This window comes from Mesoplodon densirostris, chromosome 9 (genome assembly GCF_025265405.1).
Source record: "Mesoplodon densirostris isolate mMesDen1 chromosome 9, mMesDen1 primary haplotype, whole genome shotgun sequence".
NCBI lineage: Eukaryota > Metazoa > Chordata > Mammalia > Artiodactyla > Ziphiidae > Mesoplodon > Mesoplodon densirostris.
The window spans coordinates 99,278,124-99,297,002 of NC_082669.1; the positions used below are offsets into that span (position 1 = coordinate 99,278,124).

The 18,879-nt window shown below is 49.4% G+C and overlaps 1 protein-coding gene across 3 annotated transcripts in view; it reads right to left on the bottom strand.

Annotated features, from left to right (window-relative positions):
* The window catches only part of KIAA1549 (KIAA1549 ortholog), a 151,989-nt gene extending 136,608 nt beyond the window's left edge, over positions 1 to 15,381 (bottom strand). For 2 of the 3 annotated variants that reach the window (XM_060107934.1, XM_060107933.1), the window contains exon 1: positions 15,210 to 15,282. Coding sequence is in view for 1 of the 3 variants with exons in the window: in XM_060107935.1 (XP_059963918.1) it covers positions 15,210 to 15,360 (151 nt within the window). In the remaining 2 variants the exon portion in view is untranslated. Of the gene's footprint in view, positions 1 to 15,209 lie in introns of all 3 variants that reach the window. The other variant, XM_060107935.1, reaches the window with a different exon arrangement.
* Positions 15,382 to 18,879: the final 3,498 nt, after the last annotated feature.

The following is an 18,879-nucleotide window of genomic DNA, read 5'->3' on the forward strand; positions in this document are numbered from 1 at the left end:
TGCCAGGACGAAATAAGTTAATACAATTAATACATGTCGAGTGACTAGAAGAATGCCTGGCATATGTAAGTGCACATTAAATGTTGGTTAGCTGTCATAATTCCTAATGCTTTTATCATTTATTTCTGTCTCTTCTGAGAACTTACCCTGGTAATTGTACCTTTTTCCCCATTATCTTCAACCAATTTGTGCTTGTGGTAGATAATCTCCAAAGATGACCACCATCAATTCAAAAGCACATGCTATTCCATCCACCAATGGGTAGATCCTATTCCCTCCCATCTCTTGAATCTGGGCTGGCCTGTGACTTGCTCTGACCAAGAGAATGCCGCAGGGGAACTTTCAGGCCCCAGATCTTAAATGAACTGGCAGCTTCTGCTTCGTCCCTCTTGGAAGTCAAATATGACAGCCTACTACCCCGAGACCACTTCTCTTTGAGAAAGCCCAAGACAGTCACGTGGGAAGAGAGAGGGAGGGTATGTGGAAGAGCACGAAGATACTAGACATGTGCGGGAAACCCTCGTGGACCTTCCAGCCCAGTCCCAGTACCAACCACACTCAGCCAAGTCAGGGACCTCAGGCCAGGCTACATGGAGCAGAAGAATCACCCATCTGAGCCCTGTCCAAATTCCTGACCCACAGAACCACTAGAAATAAAATACCATTATTGTGTTAAGCCATTCAATCTTGATGTGACTTGTTATGCAGTAACAGATAACTGAAACAATGTTTCCCTTCAGCACTAAAAGAATGCTCCATCATACATCCCACCTTAAAACAAAATATCCCACAGTTCTTCCATCCTACATTTACTACCAGTTACTGACTTCTTTATATCACCACTGCAGTCCTCTATTATAACACTTAGCATACTGCTGGATAGTTATTTATGTATAGGACTATCTCTCCTACTGGACTGAGTTCCTTCAGGGCCATGACTGACTGCCATGTTTACCTTTGTATCCCCACATCCAGCATCGCACTCAGCAAGTGGTGGTGAGTGCTCAAAAAGTGTTAGCTGAATAATGCATGCGTGTGTGAATGAATGGGACCTCCATACATCTGGTCTACCTGCAGACATGCATTCTGGCACTGGAAACCCAAGACAAATATGGAAGAAAACATAGGATCCAAGAAAGCAAAATTTCAAGAACCGGATTCAAAAGGTACAGCAAAGAGATAAAGGGAAAGATCAGCATGGTGAAGCCAGAAGCCACAAACTGAAAGCCACAGAGATTTGAGGGTTGTTTCTGCAGCACAACTAGTTTATCCTAAGTGACAGAATACATATTCTACAATTATATGTTGTTTTGTTCTCATGAGGAGCTGAACCCTAAATTGGAAGAGGGAGAAGAGGAAGTTGAAGGATGTCAATGGTCAAAGTCTATATACACTGATTAAAAAAAAAAAAAAACGGGGCGGGGGGGCTTCCCTGGTGGCACAGTGGTTGAGTCCGTCTGCCGATGCAGGGGACACGGGTTCGTGCCCCGGTCCGGGAAGATCCCACATGCCATGGAACAGCTGGGCCCGTGAGCCATGGCCGCTGAGCCTGCGCGTCCGGAACCTGTGCTCCGCAACGGGAGAGGCCACAACAGAGAAAGGCCCGCATAACGCGCAAAAAAAAAAAAAAAAAAAAAAAAGAGCAGTTTCAGGCCTAAGATTTCTGGAAATTATTTAGAAGGTTAAACTTTAACACCAGATCCAGGCAAGAATTCAAGGTGTTAAGACGCTGTGTTTTATGAAGAACTAAAAAGGCTCAAGGGGCAAATAAAACAATGGAAGTAGGACAGCTTGGTGCACTGGCTGGGATTCAAACAATGTGTTTATTTTAAGGTATCGACTTCCTCCCACCAAAATTTCAAAGTTAATGAGAAATTAATTTTCAAACCAGTGGTATATACCAGTTTATTAATAAAGAGGATGTATGACAACCACACACTCTGCTGTCAGAAACAAGCTACAGAAAAATAGTACAGTTGAAACAAAGTAGAAATATTATCAAAACCACAAGGATATTATCCAGGACATGATAAGAGAGAGGAAATGCAGGGCTTCCCTGGTGGCGCAGTGGTTGGGAGTTCGCCTGCCGATGCAGGGGACACGGGTTCATGTCCCGGCCTCAGAAGATCCCACATGCCGCAAAGCGGCTGGGCCGGTGAGCCATGGCCACTGGGCCTGTGCATCCGGAGCCTGTCCACAACGGGAGAGGCCACAACAGTGAGAGGCACGCATACAGCAAAAAAAAAAAAGAGAAAGATAATGTCACTTGGTATTAGGAAAACAATTACCCTCTGTGCTGCAGGATATGGAATATGGGCTCATAATATGAATTTTAACTTTCTGAAACTTTCTATTTTTGAAATTTAAAATTTTTAATCTGAAGTAAAACAAAATGGCACCTTCACATAATACCCTAACTTTCAAAAGCCTGCTTCCTTCATTTCTCTTAACCAATATTTGGTGGGCACCTTCTTCTATGTGCCCGGCCTTGGGTGTGCCTTCACAGCCAGAACTTCTGACACAGGCAGGGGGCGGGCAAGGGGCCCCAGGTGGCTCTGACAGCAGCTCTGGATCCACAGAGCTCACTCTACCAAGCAAGCAAAGACTGTGAGTGGGCATTTCAATGGCAGAGATCATGGAGTCATTCTCTAACGTGGACCCAGAGCGAAGGAAACTCCCAGGGTGAGGACTCCTCCCACAAATTGTGACCTTAAGCAAGTCTGTGAACCTCTCTAACCTCTATTTTCCTCATCTGTAAAATGGGGATAACAATAGTGCCTACCTCATGGAGTTGCTGTATGGATTAAACACGATACATTGCACCTAGCACAATGTTTGGCACACGGCTAGCGCTCTGTAATTGTTGGGTATTATTATTCCCAGGTCAGCCCTGAGATTTCTGCAAGGGAAACCAGAGAAAGGAACGCAAAGGGGACCTCAATCAAAGGCCTGAGTGCCTACTAACAAGCAAGGAAATGCAAAAGAGATATTTTAAAGTAGGTATTTTTTACCTATGAGTTTGGCAAAGATAATACAGATTGGTAACAGCCTATATTATGGAAAGGTAGAAGCAAAACTGGCACTCAGATTCATTGCTAGAGAGAATGTTGATTGCTTCAATCTTTCTAGAGAGCAATTTGGCAATATATACCAAGATTTAATACATGAATACTGCCTAATCCAACAGTTCTATTTCCAGGAATTTATGCTAAGGAAATAATTGGAAAAGCGTGCCAAAATAAATGTACAAAGATGCCCATAGCAATGGGGGTTTTTTGGTTTGGTTTTTTTAATTTTATTTATTTATTCATTTATTTATTTTTGGCTGTGCTGGGTCTTCGTTGCTGCACGTGGGCTTCTCTGCGGTGGCTTTTCTTATTGCAGAGCACGGTCTCTAGGTGTGTGGGCTTCAGTAGTTGTGGCTCGCGGGCTCTACAGCACAGGCTCAGTAGTTGTGGAGCACGGGCTTAGTTGCTCCGCAGCACGTGGGATCTTCCCGGACCAGGGCTCGAACCTGTGTCCCCTGCACTGGCAGACGGATTCTTAACCACCACGCCACCAGGGAAGCCCAGTGGTGTTTTCTTATCACAACAAAAGTTGAAAGCAATATAATTATCCATCAACAGAGAACCGGGTAAATAAAGTATAGAACATCCACAACACTGAGTAAAATCATGATGTGGATCTGTATTTCCTGACAAAGGAAAGGCTCTATGATAAAGTGTGAAGTGACAAAAAGCGAGTCAGCAAACAACACGTACGTAGAAGACAGCACTGTTCCTTCACGTGTATGTGTGTGCTTATATGTGTGAAAAAAAAGTCTGAAAGGAGAAACACCAAAACGTCATAGTGGTTATCTCTGAGTGGAGGGACCTGAGGTGATTTTCACTTTCTAACTCACATCTTTTTGTACCATCGGAATTCATTAAATGTGCAACAAATCCGATGTGTTAAGCCTCGTCACCTCACTCCTCTCATTCTAATTCCCACCTTACCTGGGGTGATGACCAGTCCCGTGACACTCCCACTCAGCACCCACTTCCTCCCACTCCCCTCCCCAACCGTCTTTGCTTTGGGTGCACTGGCCTCCTTCCCATCCCCCCACACGGGCACACTCCCACCTTTGCGCTGGTTGCTTCATCTGCAGGGAACACCGCCCCCCAAAGGCCTGCCTGGCTCACCCTCTGGCCTCCTTCAAATCTTAAGAGTAAATGTCACCGTTATGGCTTGAACCATGTCCCACCCGCCCCCCACCAAATTCATAGGTTGACGTCCTAACCCCGAATACCCCAGAATGTGACCTTATTTGGAAATAAGGTCACCGCAGATGTAGGTAGCTAAGATGAGGTCATACCGGTGAGGGTGGGCCTCTAACCCAATGACTGTCCTTATAAAAAGGGGAAATTTGAACACCGACATGCACACAGAGAGAACCCCACATGAAGACTGGAGTTTCGCTGCCACAAGCCAAGGCTTGCCAGAATCCAGGAGAGAGGGCTGGACAGATCCTCCCCACCACGGCCCTTCAGAGGGAGCACGACCCTGCAGACCTTGGTCTGGGACGTCTAGTGACCAGAACGCTGCCGCAATAAACTTATGGTGTTTAAGTCGCCGGGTTTGTGGCCCTTCATTATGGAGGCCCCAGCAGCTAATACAGTCACCCTCTCCACACGGCCTCCCCCACCACCCAGATCCACACTTCAGCCCCTCACTCCCAAGCCCTTTACTGCTCCATTTCTTCACGGCATTTATCACCTTGTCACACATCATGTAATTACCTTTGTTCACTGATGCATCCCCAGGGCCCAGCACAGTGTCGGCCCAGAGTAGGCGCTCCAGAAAGATTTGTTGCACAGGTAAACAAACAACTCAGAGCCAAACAGATCAAGTCTGGCCTGGCGGAGCTGACTGTCTAGTGGAGGGAGATGGAGAATAAACAGACCCGTGTAAGATGGTGATAAGCGCCGTGGAGACAAATCAGGGTCAGGTGCAAGGAATTATGGAGGAGCTGCTGTTTCTTGAAAAGAGAGTTAGAGAAGGCCTCTCTGATGACGTGAGACTTGAGCAGAGACCTGAAGGAAGGGGTGCAGTAAACCATGGAGATCATATCTAAGATAAGAATGTTCTAGGCAGAGGGAACAGTAAGTACACATTAGTGGAATGAACACATACCATTTTTACAATCAGAAAAAAAATAAAACTATTGTAAGTCTGAAAATGCATCCAAATATTTAAAAGCCCAATTCCAACGGCAAGGAAGAAGAATCTGGTTTTATAAATTCTTAAGACTCTATTCAGGCCCAGGATGAAAACTCCGACCCCTTCCAAGAGTCCCCTTCCCCGGCCCCATCCCCATCTCATCCTCCATCAAATGGCTTTCTCAGCAATACAGGTGAGGTGAGGTGAGAGGTGAGGTAAGAAGCATGTATGAGGGATAGGTAAGGTGAGGTGAGAGATAAAGCACAAGGTGAAAGGTGAGGTGAGAGATAAAGTGTAAGGTGAAAGGTGCGATTAGAAGTGAGGGATGAGGGATGAGGTGACGTGAGGTGAAGTGGCCCTGAGGCTGAGAGACCTGGAGATCCCTGACGGTGCCACAGAGCCAAGTGCAGGAAATGTGACTGCTGTCCTAGCCACCAGCTGCCGACTCGCCCCCACCAGATCTGGCCTCTGATGGTCTGCAGAGGCCTTTCCACCCCAGCCTGTCAGCTGCCTCAGCCAGCACGTTCCCACAGGAGCACCTGTCCTGTGTTCCTGCCCTGCCCCCAGGCCACCGCGGCTCCCAGCGCTGACCAATGTTCATTCCTGCTACCCAACCAGCTAGTTCCTACTGTGCCTCACTTTGGTTTTTTAATAACTGTAGTTTTTTAAAACCCACATAAGGGGCTTCCCTGGTGGCACAGTGGTTGGGAGTCCGCCTGCCTATGCAGAGGACACGGGTTCGAGCCCTGGTCCGGGAAGATCCCACATGCCGCGGAGCAACTAAGCCCATATGCCACAACTCCTGAGCCTGTGCTCTAGAGCCCGCGAGCCACAACTACTGAAGCCCGCACGCCTAGAGCCCGTGCTCCGCAACAAGAGAAGCCACCGCAATGAGAAGCCCGCGCACCGCAACGAAGAGTAGCCCCCGCTAAACGCAACTAGAGGAAGCCCGCACGCAGCAACGAAGACCCAACGCAGACAATAAATAAATGCTTTTAAAAAATAAAATTAAAACCCCCATAGCATAAAATTTACTGTCTTAACCATTTTTAAGTGTTCAGTGGCGTTAAGCCCATTTACATTGTCGTGCCACCAATCTCCAGAACGCTTTCCATCTTGCAAAACTGAAACTCCGCTCCCACTGAACACTAACTCCCCCTTCCCTCCTCCCCTCAGCCCCTGGCAGGCACCACTCTACTTTCTGTCTCTGTGATTCTGACAACTCTAGATACCACATAACTGGAGTCATACAGTTTTTGTCTTTTTGTGACTGTCTTACTTCACCTAGCATTAATGTCAAGGCTCATCCATGTTGCAGCCTATATGAGAACTTCCTTCTTTTGTAAGAAGGAATAATAACTCCCTTGTACGGACGGACCACATTTTGTTCATGTCTGTTGATAGGCACTTGAATTGCTTCCACGTTCACCTCACTTTTGACACCTGTTTGCTTCAGCTGCCTCCAGGTGCTTTTGTAATCCTCAGCTGTCACCACCAAGATCACTGCAGGGCAATGCAGGGCTGGCCGAAAGGCCTCCCAACACGCCCAGGCCGAGGGGAAACAGCAGCAGGAGCAGTTCTCTGAGCGACGTGTCCCACCAGACGCCAGCCCAGTTCTGAACCCGCGGCTGCCCCTTCCCTCAGTTTTCCCAACCAACTTGAAACCTGAATGTTTACGAACTAAAGACTCCCCACTAACAGGCAACAACCAAGTCTTGGAAATGCACCCAACCTCAAGGAGACACTGCCTAGGCCAGAGCTTTTCAAACCTTAGTGCGCAGACATATCACCAAGGCAGGTCCTTAAAAAGTAGATTCAGTAGATCCGGGCGGAACCTGGGTGCGGGGCTTCCTACTGCGCTCCTGAGCACGCAGCACGCAGCACGCAGCACGCAGCACGCAGCACGCAGCACGCAGCACGCAGCACGCAGCACGCAGCACGCAGCACGCAGCACGCAGCACGCAGCACGCAGCACGCAGCACGCAGCACGCAGCACGCAGCACGCAGCACGCAGCACGCAGCACGCAGCACGCAGCACGCAGCACGCAGCACGCAGCACGCAGCACGCAGCACGCAGCACGCAGCACGCAGCACGCAGCACGCAGCACGCAGCACGCAGCACGCAGCACGCAGCACGCAGCACGCAGCACGCAGCACGCAGCACGCAGCACGCAGCACGCAGCACGCAGCACGCAGCACGCAGCACGCAGCACGCAGCACGCAGCACGCAGCACGCAGCACGCAGCACGCAGCACGCAGCACGCAGCACGCAGCACGCAGCACGCAGCACGCAGCACGCAGGCAAAAGCCTAGCCACCTCCCCTCCCCTCCCCCACCCCGTCCACACCTGTCTGCTGGGCTCAGTGCAAGTTCTCCTAGAAGCTGGCTGTGGAAGTCTGTGTGTGTTTGTGTGTCTGTGTGTGTGTCTTCCCCCTTTGAAGGCTCCCCAGAAGGATTTACCCAGCGTTTACAGCAGCCCTTCAGGCTGTCTGGCTCCAAAGTTTTGTGTGTGTCTGTGTGTGTCTTCCCCCTTCGAAGGCTCCGCAGCAGGATTTCCCAGCGTTTACAGCAGCCCTTCAGGCTGTCTGGCTCCAAAGTTTTGTGTGTGTCTGTGTGTGTCTTCCCCCTTCGAAGGCTCCGCAGCAGGATTTCCCAGCGTTTACAGCGGCCCTTCAGGCTGTCTGGCTCCAAAGTTAATCCCAGCACCCAAAACCACAGTAATGAAGGGTTCCTTCCACAGGCCCCAACACGAGAACAAAGAAAGGAGCAGGGAGAGTTTCCCAGTGGCTCCACAGGGCCGCCAACACCTGTCCGTCACCACGAGCAGGAGGCCCCCGAGCCCCGACCTCCCGCCGAGACGTGCCACCCACCGCCCAGGACGGCTGTCACCCCCTCACGTTATGCCCAGGCTCTGGGCCACCAGGGCCGCAGGAAAGGCAAGCAGAGCGCGCCTGCCCGGCCTGCTGCCGAGACAGGCCTCCGAACTGCAACCGGGCCGGACGCCGCCCGGCGATTCGTCCACTCACCTCCTCTCCATCTCCTCCGGAGACCAGTGGTATCTCCTCACGCTCCCGAGCCCCTCTCACACTTGCCTTCTTCTCAGAAGAGGGCATCATCCACCATCCCCACGAACGGGGGGGTCAGTCACCAGCCCATCTCTGCCCCCAGGTCTAGCCTCCTCCTGCTCTCCTCCAGCCTAAAGTGAATCCCTCCACGGCTTCACTGGTGGCGCAGTGGTTAAGAATCCAACTGCCAATGCAGGGGACAAGGATTCGAGCCCTGGTCCGGGAAGATCCCACATGCCGCGGAGCAACTAAGCCCGTGCGCCACAATTACTGAGCCTGCGCTCCGCAACGAGAAGCCACCGCAATGAGAAGCCTGCGCACCACAACGAAGAGTAGCCCCCGCTCGCCACAACTAGAGAAAGCCCACGCGCAGCAACGAAGACCCAATGCAGCCAAAAATAAATAAAATAAATGAATTTATTTAAAAAATAAATAAAGTGAATCCCTCCACTCTTCCCTGGGTCTCATCCCCTCCAAACCCCCGGGAGCCTTCGCTCCGGCGCTCACTGCCGCCCCTTCCAGCCACATCTGTCTCCTCCTCCAGCCCACCCCGTACTGGCCGATTCCTCCCCTTCCTCATCGGCCCCAGGGACTCCTACTTGCGGCTCCCCCTTCACCCTCCCTTAACGTCCTGCCTTATTTCACCCCCGTGAACAGACACAGCACCCCCCAAAGCAGGACTCGGCCCTCCGGCAGTTGCCGGCCGGTTACCACGAAGCACAAACTGGAGTTGAAAAGCAGCCTCTCTGCGGCTGAGCCTCGATCTGAGGAGGGCAAGTCTCAGGCTTCAAATCCTTTCACTTCCCCCTCTCGTTGGCCCTTTTCAGCACCAACGTTCTAAATACTCAGCACCCGCCGCGTCCTAGTCCCCGCTCCCGCCCGCATGTCCTACATCCCCGCTCTTCTCCCACTGCTCCATCCACTGCTTCCCCCTCCATCCTTATCCGGCCCAGACTCCACAGGGCGGCATCCCCACCACAGATCCTCCACTGCCCTCGGCCCTTCACCGCGTCTGCCCAAGATTCCCAACCCTGACTCAAGCCAACCGCCCACCTTCCCTGGCCACACATGGCCAGTCAGATGCTACAGGACAAACGGCATCACATGTGCACTGGCGACGCTACAGATTTCTCCCATCACCTTAGGCTTCACTCCCAACCTTCCACCAGTCAGTCTCCTCCGATTCCTTCCCGCATTATTATTTCTCCCCCACTCGCTATGGTGCGCCAGCCTCTGCCCACAGGAGCTTCTTCACTTTGCAGGAATTACCCTTCAGTTACTTCTACTCTTTCTTAAATCTTCAACCACTGTATCTTTACTGATTCTTCCTTGAAGCCTATAAACATGACCAAGTCTATACATGTTTTCAAAATTTCCATCAACCCCACGCCACCATGAAGTGACAGGTGGCAAATCTGGTCACGTCACTTCCTTCTTGCTTAACCACCTGCAGGGGCTCCCGTGGTTCTCATGACCCTCCGAGTCTGACTCCACAGCCTGTGCTCTCGGTACTAGGTTTATGAGGTGGGGTGGGAGTGGGGATCTAGGATGCAAGGGATCAGGAGAAAATGGACATGGTGGGTGTCCTGGGGGTGGGGATGCAGGAGGGAAGAGTGGAGGAGGATTTTTTTAAAAAAGAAGTATTGAATACAATGGCCTCAGTAGGTCACTGGGCTAGAACATCTACAGGACAGTGAGACAGTGACAATCACAAACATTCGGTAGAAGCAGGACAGTTGCTATAACAAGTACATTCCAAGGTATCCAACCTGTGGACCTGAAATATGAGAGCTAAAAGGAACTTAGAGATCATCTCAGCGACCCCTTATTACACCGATGAAATAACCCAGGACACGGTGACCTATCCACAGTCACACAGCAAATCACTGGCTGAGAAGAGCACGTTCTGGTTTGTTAACTCGCAGTTCAATGTGCTTTCCAACAAATCATGCTGCCTAAGCACATGAGAGAGAAATCATGTCACAGTGAGCTGCAGATGAAAGGTGGGTGATCACAACTTGGAAGCAAATTAGATCAGTGAGAACAGCATCTTCCTATCTGGGACAATCAACCTAGTGTAATTATAATTACAGTAATTAGCTGCCTCTAGCACCCAAGGCACTGAGAGAAAACCTGTGGCTCCCAGGTCCCCGGTGACTTTTCACAACCCCTGCTGGGTTCTGTTTTCAGGATTAAATGAGGCATTTCCTGACAAAGACTGCAGCAGCTGTTCCCAAGGGGCCAGGAGGTGAGGCTTTAAAATGACGTCCTCTATGCCCTTTGATTCTCAACCCAAAGACAACCAAGCAAACAAGATATAACCAAAAACAGTTTCAATGTCACAATTTAAAATCAACTGTTCTAACAGTTAAAAGACAATTGCAAGATATTAAGTGAAATGCCATTAACTTTCAATTAGGGGTGTATGGTATCTGGATCATTGGTTCCAAGGTGAAAGTGCCTAAAAATCAGCTGTGAACTTGTTAAAAAGGAAGATTCCCAGTTACTACCACCGAAGATTCTAATGTAGGCCAAGGGTGAGCCACAGAAATCAAGCACCTACACGTCCCAAAGAAGCTCGAGGGATCACACCTTGGAAACATTTATCTAAGTCTTTGTTTATAGGTACTAAACCACTCAAAAAGTATAACAATATTCACCTCAAAAAGCTAATAATAAAATAGTGCATTAAGATAAAAATTTAACATGCCATGAAGCATAAATGCAATGAAAAAAACAAAATGGCAGATTTTGCTAATCAAAATAATCAAATTTCAAGATTATATAAAATTTAAAAGAAAATCCATTTGGAGGGGGAGAACACAACAAAAAGGAGAAAAAAAATGTTGCTATCTTTAATATATAAAGAGAAACTTTAAATATATGTGTGTGTGTGTGTGTGTGTATATCACAGGTAAATAAGCAAAAACAGAAAATTTGCAGAATACAAATACAAAATAAACAGAAAATATTCAACTCAAGGGACTTCCCTCGTGGCGCAGTGGTTAAAAATCTGCCTGGCAATGCAGGGGACACAGGTTCGAGCTCTGATCCAGGAAGATCCCACATGCCGCGGAGCAGCTAAGCCAGTGCACCACAATTACTGAGCCTGCACTCTAGAGTCCGCGTGCCACAACTAGTGAGCTCACGTGCCACAGCTACTGAAGCCTGTACACCGAAAGCCCAGAAAGCCCGTGCTCCACAACAAGAGAAGCCACCACAATGAAAAGCCCGCACACGGCAACAAAGGGAAGCCCCTGCTCGCCACAACTAGAGAAAGCCCGCGTGCAGCAACAAAGACCCAACACAGCCAAAAATAATAAAATAAATAAATTTATATTAAAAAATTCAACTCAAAAGTAATAAAAAATTAAAGCAACAAGAGTTTTAAAAATAATATTCCATGCTGGTTATGATGAAGTGAAACAGTGAACTGCATAAACTGCTTGGGTTAATTTCAGCATTACAGCTTTACATAAAAAGTTGATTCATTCAACAACCACCTACTGAGACACGTATTAGGCACCCAGCAGAGCCCACGCACAAAGAAATATAGACAAAGCGTTACCTACATAGCTATTCATCCTAGCATTATTTATAACAGCAGAAAAAGCTGGAAATAATAAAAGAATAATTAAGTAAATTATTAAGATGGAAACTGTTTTTGAACAATATTTAATGAATATGGAAATGCTTAAGTTAAATATTGAGTGAAAAAAGTAAATACATATAATTCAGTTTTCTTTTTTTTAACGTTAACAAAGGAAAGACAAAATTATTTACAGTGTTAGCTATAGGTTATGGGATTATGGATACCTGTTTTCTGTACCTTCCAATAATTTCCGAAGTTATCAATTTCATAACTATTATTTTAAGAAAGACACATCCCTGGGCTTCCCTGGTGGCGCAGTGGTTGAGAGTCCGCCTGCCGATGCAGGGGATACGGGTTCGTGCCCCGGTCTGGGAGGATCCCACATGCCGCGGAGCGGCTGGGCCCGTGAGCCATGGCCGCTGAGCCTGTGCGTCCGGAGCCTGTGCTCCGCAACGGGAGGGGCCACAACAGTGGGAGGCCCGCGTACCATAAAAAAAAAAAAAAAAAAAAAAAAAAGAAAGACACATCCCTGAATAAGATGAAGAAATGGGCACAACCCTTTCTTTTAATATTGTGGATGTAGGATCTCCTAAAAGGACTCCATTCAAAAACAAGTCCAAAATATTACAATTTGTTTCCAAAAGACCAAACTTATAAATGTTTAAACAGGCAAACAAAAAAGGGCACAATCAAAATGCTGAATGAAATAGAAATAGACAAGAAATCAATAAAACAGAAATTTAAATAAAGACTGAAATAAGGGGACCAACTGGAGGGTGGACTCCATTTAACAAAAGTTAACAAGGAAAGACAAACCTGCGGAAGGAGGCGAGAGTCTGCAGGCAGCCACAGAAGGGACTACAGCCTCCCCTAGGAGACCCAAGGCAGGAGTAAGACATGCCACTTTCTGACTAATACCACTTACTCTTCAGAAAGAGAACTACCACGGCAGGTTCGGCAAAGCCTCCCCCAGCCCCACTCCAGTGATGAAAATACAACACTCAGGAAGAGGAGCCAGAGGGTGCTGGTGGCACAGAGACAAGACGTAGACTGAAATGCAGCATCTCCTCAGGATCACCTGCCACTCACCATGCCCAGCTATCCTACATCAGGAAGCCACCCTCCACCAATATCACTCCTCTCAGCCTTCAAGTGGATGGGGCCACCTTTAAGAGGTCTTCTTTAAGGAGCCCTTTCACTCACTGCCTTTGCTGCCCTGGGACAGTCCGTGCAGGGGTCTGCACCTGCTTATGCGCTGCTCTGGGTCTCCACCTGGATCCTTGAGGACAGGTGCTGTGTCCCTCCCCTTCTCAGTTCCTATCCTATGACCCAGCCTAGAAGCAGCTTTATTATTATGATTTTCTGTGTGCCTCAACCAGGGGAGCCCAATACACCAACCCATGAAATGATGAAGTCTCCGTGCTGAAGACAGCTTCCGTGCTGTTGGCTCTAGAGCGGAAATATAATTTCAAGTCACCAGGTTGCATATTTGTATTGGGGGTTAAGGGGGAACAGGAACAGACTTGTACCGACGAGAAAGTTATGGAGGGACAGTACAAACAGCTCCATTTATTCTAAATTTCTCAAGAGAATTACTTATATTATCCACAACATCTGCAGCACATCCAGATGGCCATGTTCACATGGGGAAGCTGAAGAGAGGTTACAAGAGTAGAGTCTGGAGTCAAACTAACCTAAACTCCTGAAGCCTTAGTTTTCTCATCTGTAAAATGAGTGTGATTGGATCATGTAAGTAAAATGCAGCACCTGGCGCACAGCAAGCACTCAGTAAATGGGAACCATTAGCTTGCCGTGTCCCCCAGCAGATGAATCCATGAGTATCAGATGGGCTTGCTTTGTTGACTAACGCCAAGAGCCCTCTTCATGATTACCTCTTCTCATGGAAAGCCCTGGGTCTCCGCTCCTCTGGACACACAGGCTAGGACACTCAGAGGCAGGGCTGAGAGCTGAGGGGCTAGGTCAGACAAAGCTGTTTACACTCTCTGTGTACTGCCTGAAAGAGACCCATTTTGTCCCCCCAGCTCTGGTGTGACTCCCTAAGCAGGGTTCTTCCCAGCTATGGGAAATCTATGAGGAGGTCTCAGGTGTGCTTAAGTCCATGGGTTAAGAGCCATAAGGAGAATGGAAAAGAGATGAGTCTGCACCAACTAGCCTGTGACCTTGAGCAAGTCACTTCTCTGTCAGTTTCCTCTTCAGTCAGAGGAGCAGTTCCATTCTATGATCCCTTAAGTCCCTTCCTATGCTTTTTTGTCCCATCCTCTATCTGGCACTGGTTAGAATTCCGACAGTGAGGTCCAGGGACACCTTCAATGTGTTCCATTTCCTTCCAAAGCCACTTGCCAGTCCTCTGGCACTGCTCCCATGAGAAGGGAGGATTTGGAGTGGCTTCCACGGCTTTCTGGTTTTGTTCAGTGTGCAGCAGCTCTGCGCACTGCTCACTCCACCTTTCCTGCCCCCAAAGTGGTCAAGTGTGTGTGTGCTGGGGCAATCACTGGCTTGCAGCATGTCATCTCAGAGATGGTTTCCAGGCCATCCTGTGTGTAGGCTCGGGGTGGACAAATAAACATTTCAGAGAAGCAATATGAATTAAATCATTTCCTCAACAACAAAACCCGCCCACAGGCTTCTTCATAAATCATGCCTCCTAATTCCACGGTAACATTCACTAAACTGCATCTATTATAAAAACAACCCTTACTCCTTTCATGCCCTGACACTTAAGAACCACAATATTTTCACACTCTGTTGTATTAATGCCTTTGCAGAAGTAACAGCAATAGCTATTTCCCTGGAAAGATCCATGGCCAGGGCGCTTTCCAAGAGATACTCTTTGAATGTTCTTTGTGTCCTGGTGCACTGGGGGACACCGCCAGCTGCCTGCATCGGGGGGACGCAGGGCCACCCAGAGTAATGCAATACTGTTTTCAAGCAAACACGCCGAATGTACCCCTTCGCCCCGACAATAAAGTATTTCCAAAAATTTGATGTAACCACATTCATATAGGCACGCACAATACAATTCCAGTGCCTGCGTTCTGCAGGGAAAATAAAGGCACATTCTGAGATGAAGCCACCAGACCCGCCACAGGCTCCCTGGATAACAGAATAGCTTTGCAGACCTTCAGCAAGATTGGCCAGAACCCGCTTGCTTTTTCGTATTATTTTCTGCGTGTCTTTATTTGCTGGGCCCAACAAGAATGGAAAAGCATCTCAAGAAAGGAGGGCGAGGGAGCGGTGGAGAATAAAAGGGGATGGGCGGGGAAAGCCGGATTTTGAAAATAGCAGCAATGAAGGAAGGCAGGGTCGCGCCGGAGGGTCTCCGCGGTGCTTACCTGGGGCGCACGAGGCCGGCCGGGCCAGCAGCAGCAGCCAGAGGCCGGGGAGCAGCAGCCCCGAGCGGCGGCGGCGGGCGCGGCGGGCGGAAGGCCCGCGGCCGCTCGGCCCCGGGACCAGCGCGACCCCGGCGCGGGTCTTCCCCTCCATGGCCGCGCCTCGGCGTCGGCGCCGCGCCTCCGGCTGTCCCGGTCGGCGCCCCGGCCCGGCCTCGCGGCTCAGCGCTCTCAGGCCCGGGAGGGGCGGCCGCTGCGGCGGCGACTGCTGGGACGGGGCGCCGCGCACCGGCGCGGAGAGAGGCCGGCGAGGCGGGGGCTGGCCGGGGGCCGGAACCGCGGACGGACGGGGGCCGCCAGCCGCACGCCGGCCTCGCCGCTCCGCCCCCTTCGGAGCCTCCAAGCCGCTGCCCGGCAACGCGCGGGCCCGGGCGCGGGTAGGCGAGCACCACCTCCCGGCCGACCGGGCTCCTGCCTGCGGGGCTGCCGGCGGCAGGCGCTGGGCGCGGGCGCACGGGGGCTGCGCGGCGCGGGGTCGGAGCCCGGCCCGCCCCCGGGATCCGCCTCCTGGGTGGGGACGCGCGGGACGCTGGAGGCCTGGGCCCGGCCGGCAGCCGGCGCCGCCCCGACCCGCACAGAACACCCGGTCAGCGCCCTGATGCCCCGGCGCGTCCCGCCCCCGGGGGCGCCCGCCGGGAGGGAGGCCCACGAGGAGGAGTCAGAGCCGGAAAACCTGGCCGGCGCGAACGTGACGGGCTTCTCGCTCCTCCTCTGGCTCGAGTCTGTTCGGGGCAGCAGGTGTGAGTGGGGCGCCTGCGTTGGTAGGACAACCTTCAGGGACAAAGCAAGGGAAAGGTTGGTCTCCCTTCCCAGGAGCTCGACGTGCAGTAGAGGAGGCGAGAAAAGGCGCACACAGCTCTACCCATCCTGTCTCCCGTCTAGAGGTCTTGCCTCCTGTCCAGGTCATTGGGAAAGGAACATGCAGGATGCTCTGAGTTTGGGAAACCCGCAAACCGCGCACGTAGTATGCCTGCAGAAGGCGCCTGCAGAATCCAATTGAAGCAGAGCTGGAGAGAACCACACACGTTTAGGCCCTTTTAGGGAAAGCAACGCTCTTGGGAGGTGAAGAGAGTGTCAAAGGATCAACATTTGGCGGGGTAGAGTTCGGGGTGGGTGGCTGGGATCAGGAAAGCGATGGAGGGAGTTAACATTTGTCGAGTACCTGCTATGCGCCGGGCATCGAGCTCCGAGGACGCCCGGGGGATTAAAGGCCCTGGAACGTGGAATTGGCAGTTTTGGATCTTGCCATCCCATTGGAATGCTTGCACCAATCAGGTTATGAAAGGTGTGAATTGGGAACACTATGGTATTGCCAGGAAGCTATAGTGGACAGTGGAAAATGTGAATCATCCACATTAACAAAAGGATGCACGTTGCTCTCCAGTCCGCTTTCCCTGCTGGGCCCAGCCTTGCAGCATCAGCCCAACTAGGCTTCTTGCCTGGTGGTAAGATTGTTGGAGAATCAGAAATAGCCCTCCCTCAGAATATGGCTGAGGGGCTTCCCTGGTGGCTCAGTGGTTAAGAATCCGCCTGCCAATGCAAGGAACACGTGTTCGAGCCCTGGTCCAGGAAGATCCCATATGCCGCAGAGCAACTAAGTCCGTGCGCCACAACTCTTTGGTGAATATCCAAAGAAAATCACTATTGTGAAGAGATATCTGTACTCCCACGCTCAGTGTAGCATTCCTCACAATAGCCAAGACCGGGAAACTACCTAAGCACTCATCAACAGGTGAATGGATAAATGTACACGAACACACACACACACACACATACACACACACAGAGGAATATTATTCAGCTATGAAAAAGAAGGAAATCCTGTCATTTGCAGCAACGTGGATGGACCTTAGGGGCATTATGTTAAGTGAAATATGTCAGAGGAAGACAAATACTGTATGATCTCACTTATTTATGAAATCTAAAACATGGAGCTCAGGGGACTTCCCCAGTAGTCCAGTGGTAAAGACTCTGCCTTCCAATGCTGGGGTCACAGGTACAATCCCTGGTCAGGGAACTAAGATCCTGATCTAGAAAAATGATAAGACAGACACTTAGGTGAAGTAGAGAAGAGAGGAAAGGGAAGCTGGGATAGAATAAGGACTCAGACATCTGGCTGAAGGATCTAGATTTAACTTTGTAGGCAATGGGGTATCATTAATGATTTTTGGAGATATTAGAACTAAGCACAAGAAGGATTACTCTATTAACAATATATAAGATGATTCGGAGAGAGAAAAGACTACAAGTGGAGAGACCAATTAGGATAAGATCTTAGCAGTGCATGACTGAAGTATCAAGAATCATAAGGTTTTTCACCATCAAATAGACAGACATTTTAAAAAATTGATTATATCCATTTGTGCCAGAGTATGGGGAAATAGGCCCTCTCAGATTCTAGTGGTGGAGGTGTAAATTGGTATAGCCATTTGGGAGGATGATTTAGCCTTATCTATCAGAATTTAAAATCAGCTCACCATCTGGTGCAGAAAATTCCACTTCAAAAAAAAAAAAAAATATATATATATATATATATATATTTTTTGCTTTTGCTTTTGCTTTTCTTTCCCTTCCTTCCTTCCTTCTTTTCTTTTCTTTTTAGCCAGCCTTAATTCTGACAGGTAAATTCAACCAAATAATAATTCAATCAGATAAAATTCACCTTTTTTTAAAGTGTACATACAGCTCAATGAGTTTTTTTGTTTTTGTTTTTGTTTTTTTGCGGTACACGGGCCTCTCACTGTTGTGGCCTCTCCCGTTGCGGAGCACAGGCTCCGGACACGCAGGCTCAGCGGCCATGGCTCACAGGCCCAGCCGCTCTGCTGCATGTGGGATCTTCCCGGACCGGGGCACGAACCCGTGTCCCCTGCATCGGCAGGTGGACTCTCAACCACTGTGCCACCAGGGAAGCCCCTCAATGAGTTTTGACGTGAGTAACTGCCACCACATTCAAGATATGGAACTTTTCTATTGCCCTAAAAAGTTCCCTTGTGCCAGCCTACAGTCTATCCCCTGCCCCTACCCCAATCCCTGGCAACCACCAATCTGATTTCTGTTTCTATAGCTTTGCCTTTCCCAGAATTTCATATAAATGGGATAACACAGTATGTAGCCTTTTGTGTCTAGTTTCCTTTACTTAGCATAATGTCTTGTGATTCACCCAAGTTGTTGCATACATCTGTAATTTGTCCCTTTCTATTGCTAACTAGTATCCCATTGAACGGCTATACCACCATTTGTTTATCCACTCACCAACTGATGGACATTTGGGTTGTCTTCAATTCTGTTTTGTTTTGGCTGTTATGAATACAGCTGCTATAAACATTTGCTTCCAGGTCTTTGTGTGGCACATTTTCATTTCTCTTAAGTAAAAACCTAGGATTCGAATTGCTACGTCATGTGGCAAATGTATGTTTAACTTTATATGAAACTGCCGAACTGTCTTCCGAAGTGGATATAATATTTTGCATTCTCACCAGCAACTTATGAGAGTTCTGGTTGTTCCACATCTTTGTTAGCTCTTGGTTTTATCAGTCATTTTTATTCGAATCATTCTAGTAGCCATGTAGTGATATCTTGTTGTGGTCTGTAATTTGCATTTTCCTGACGACTA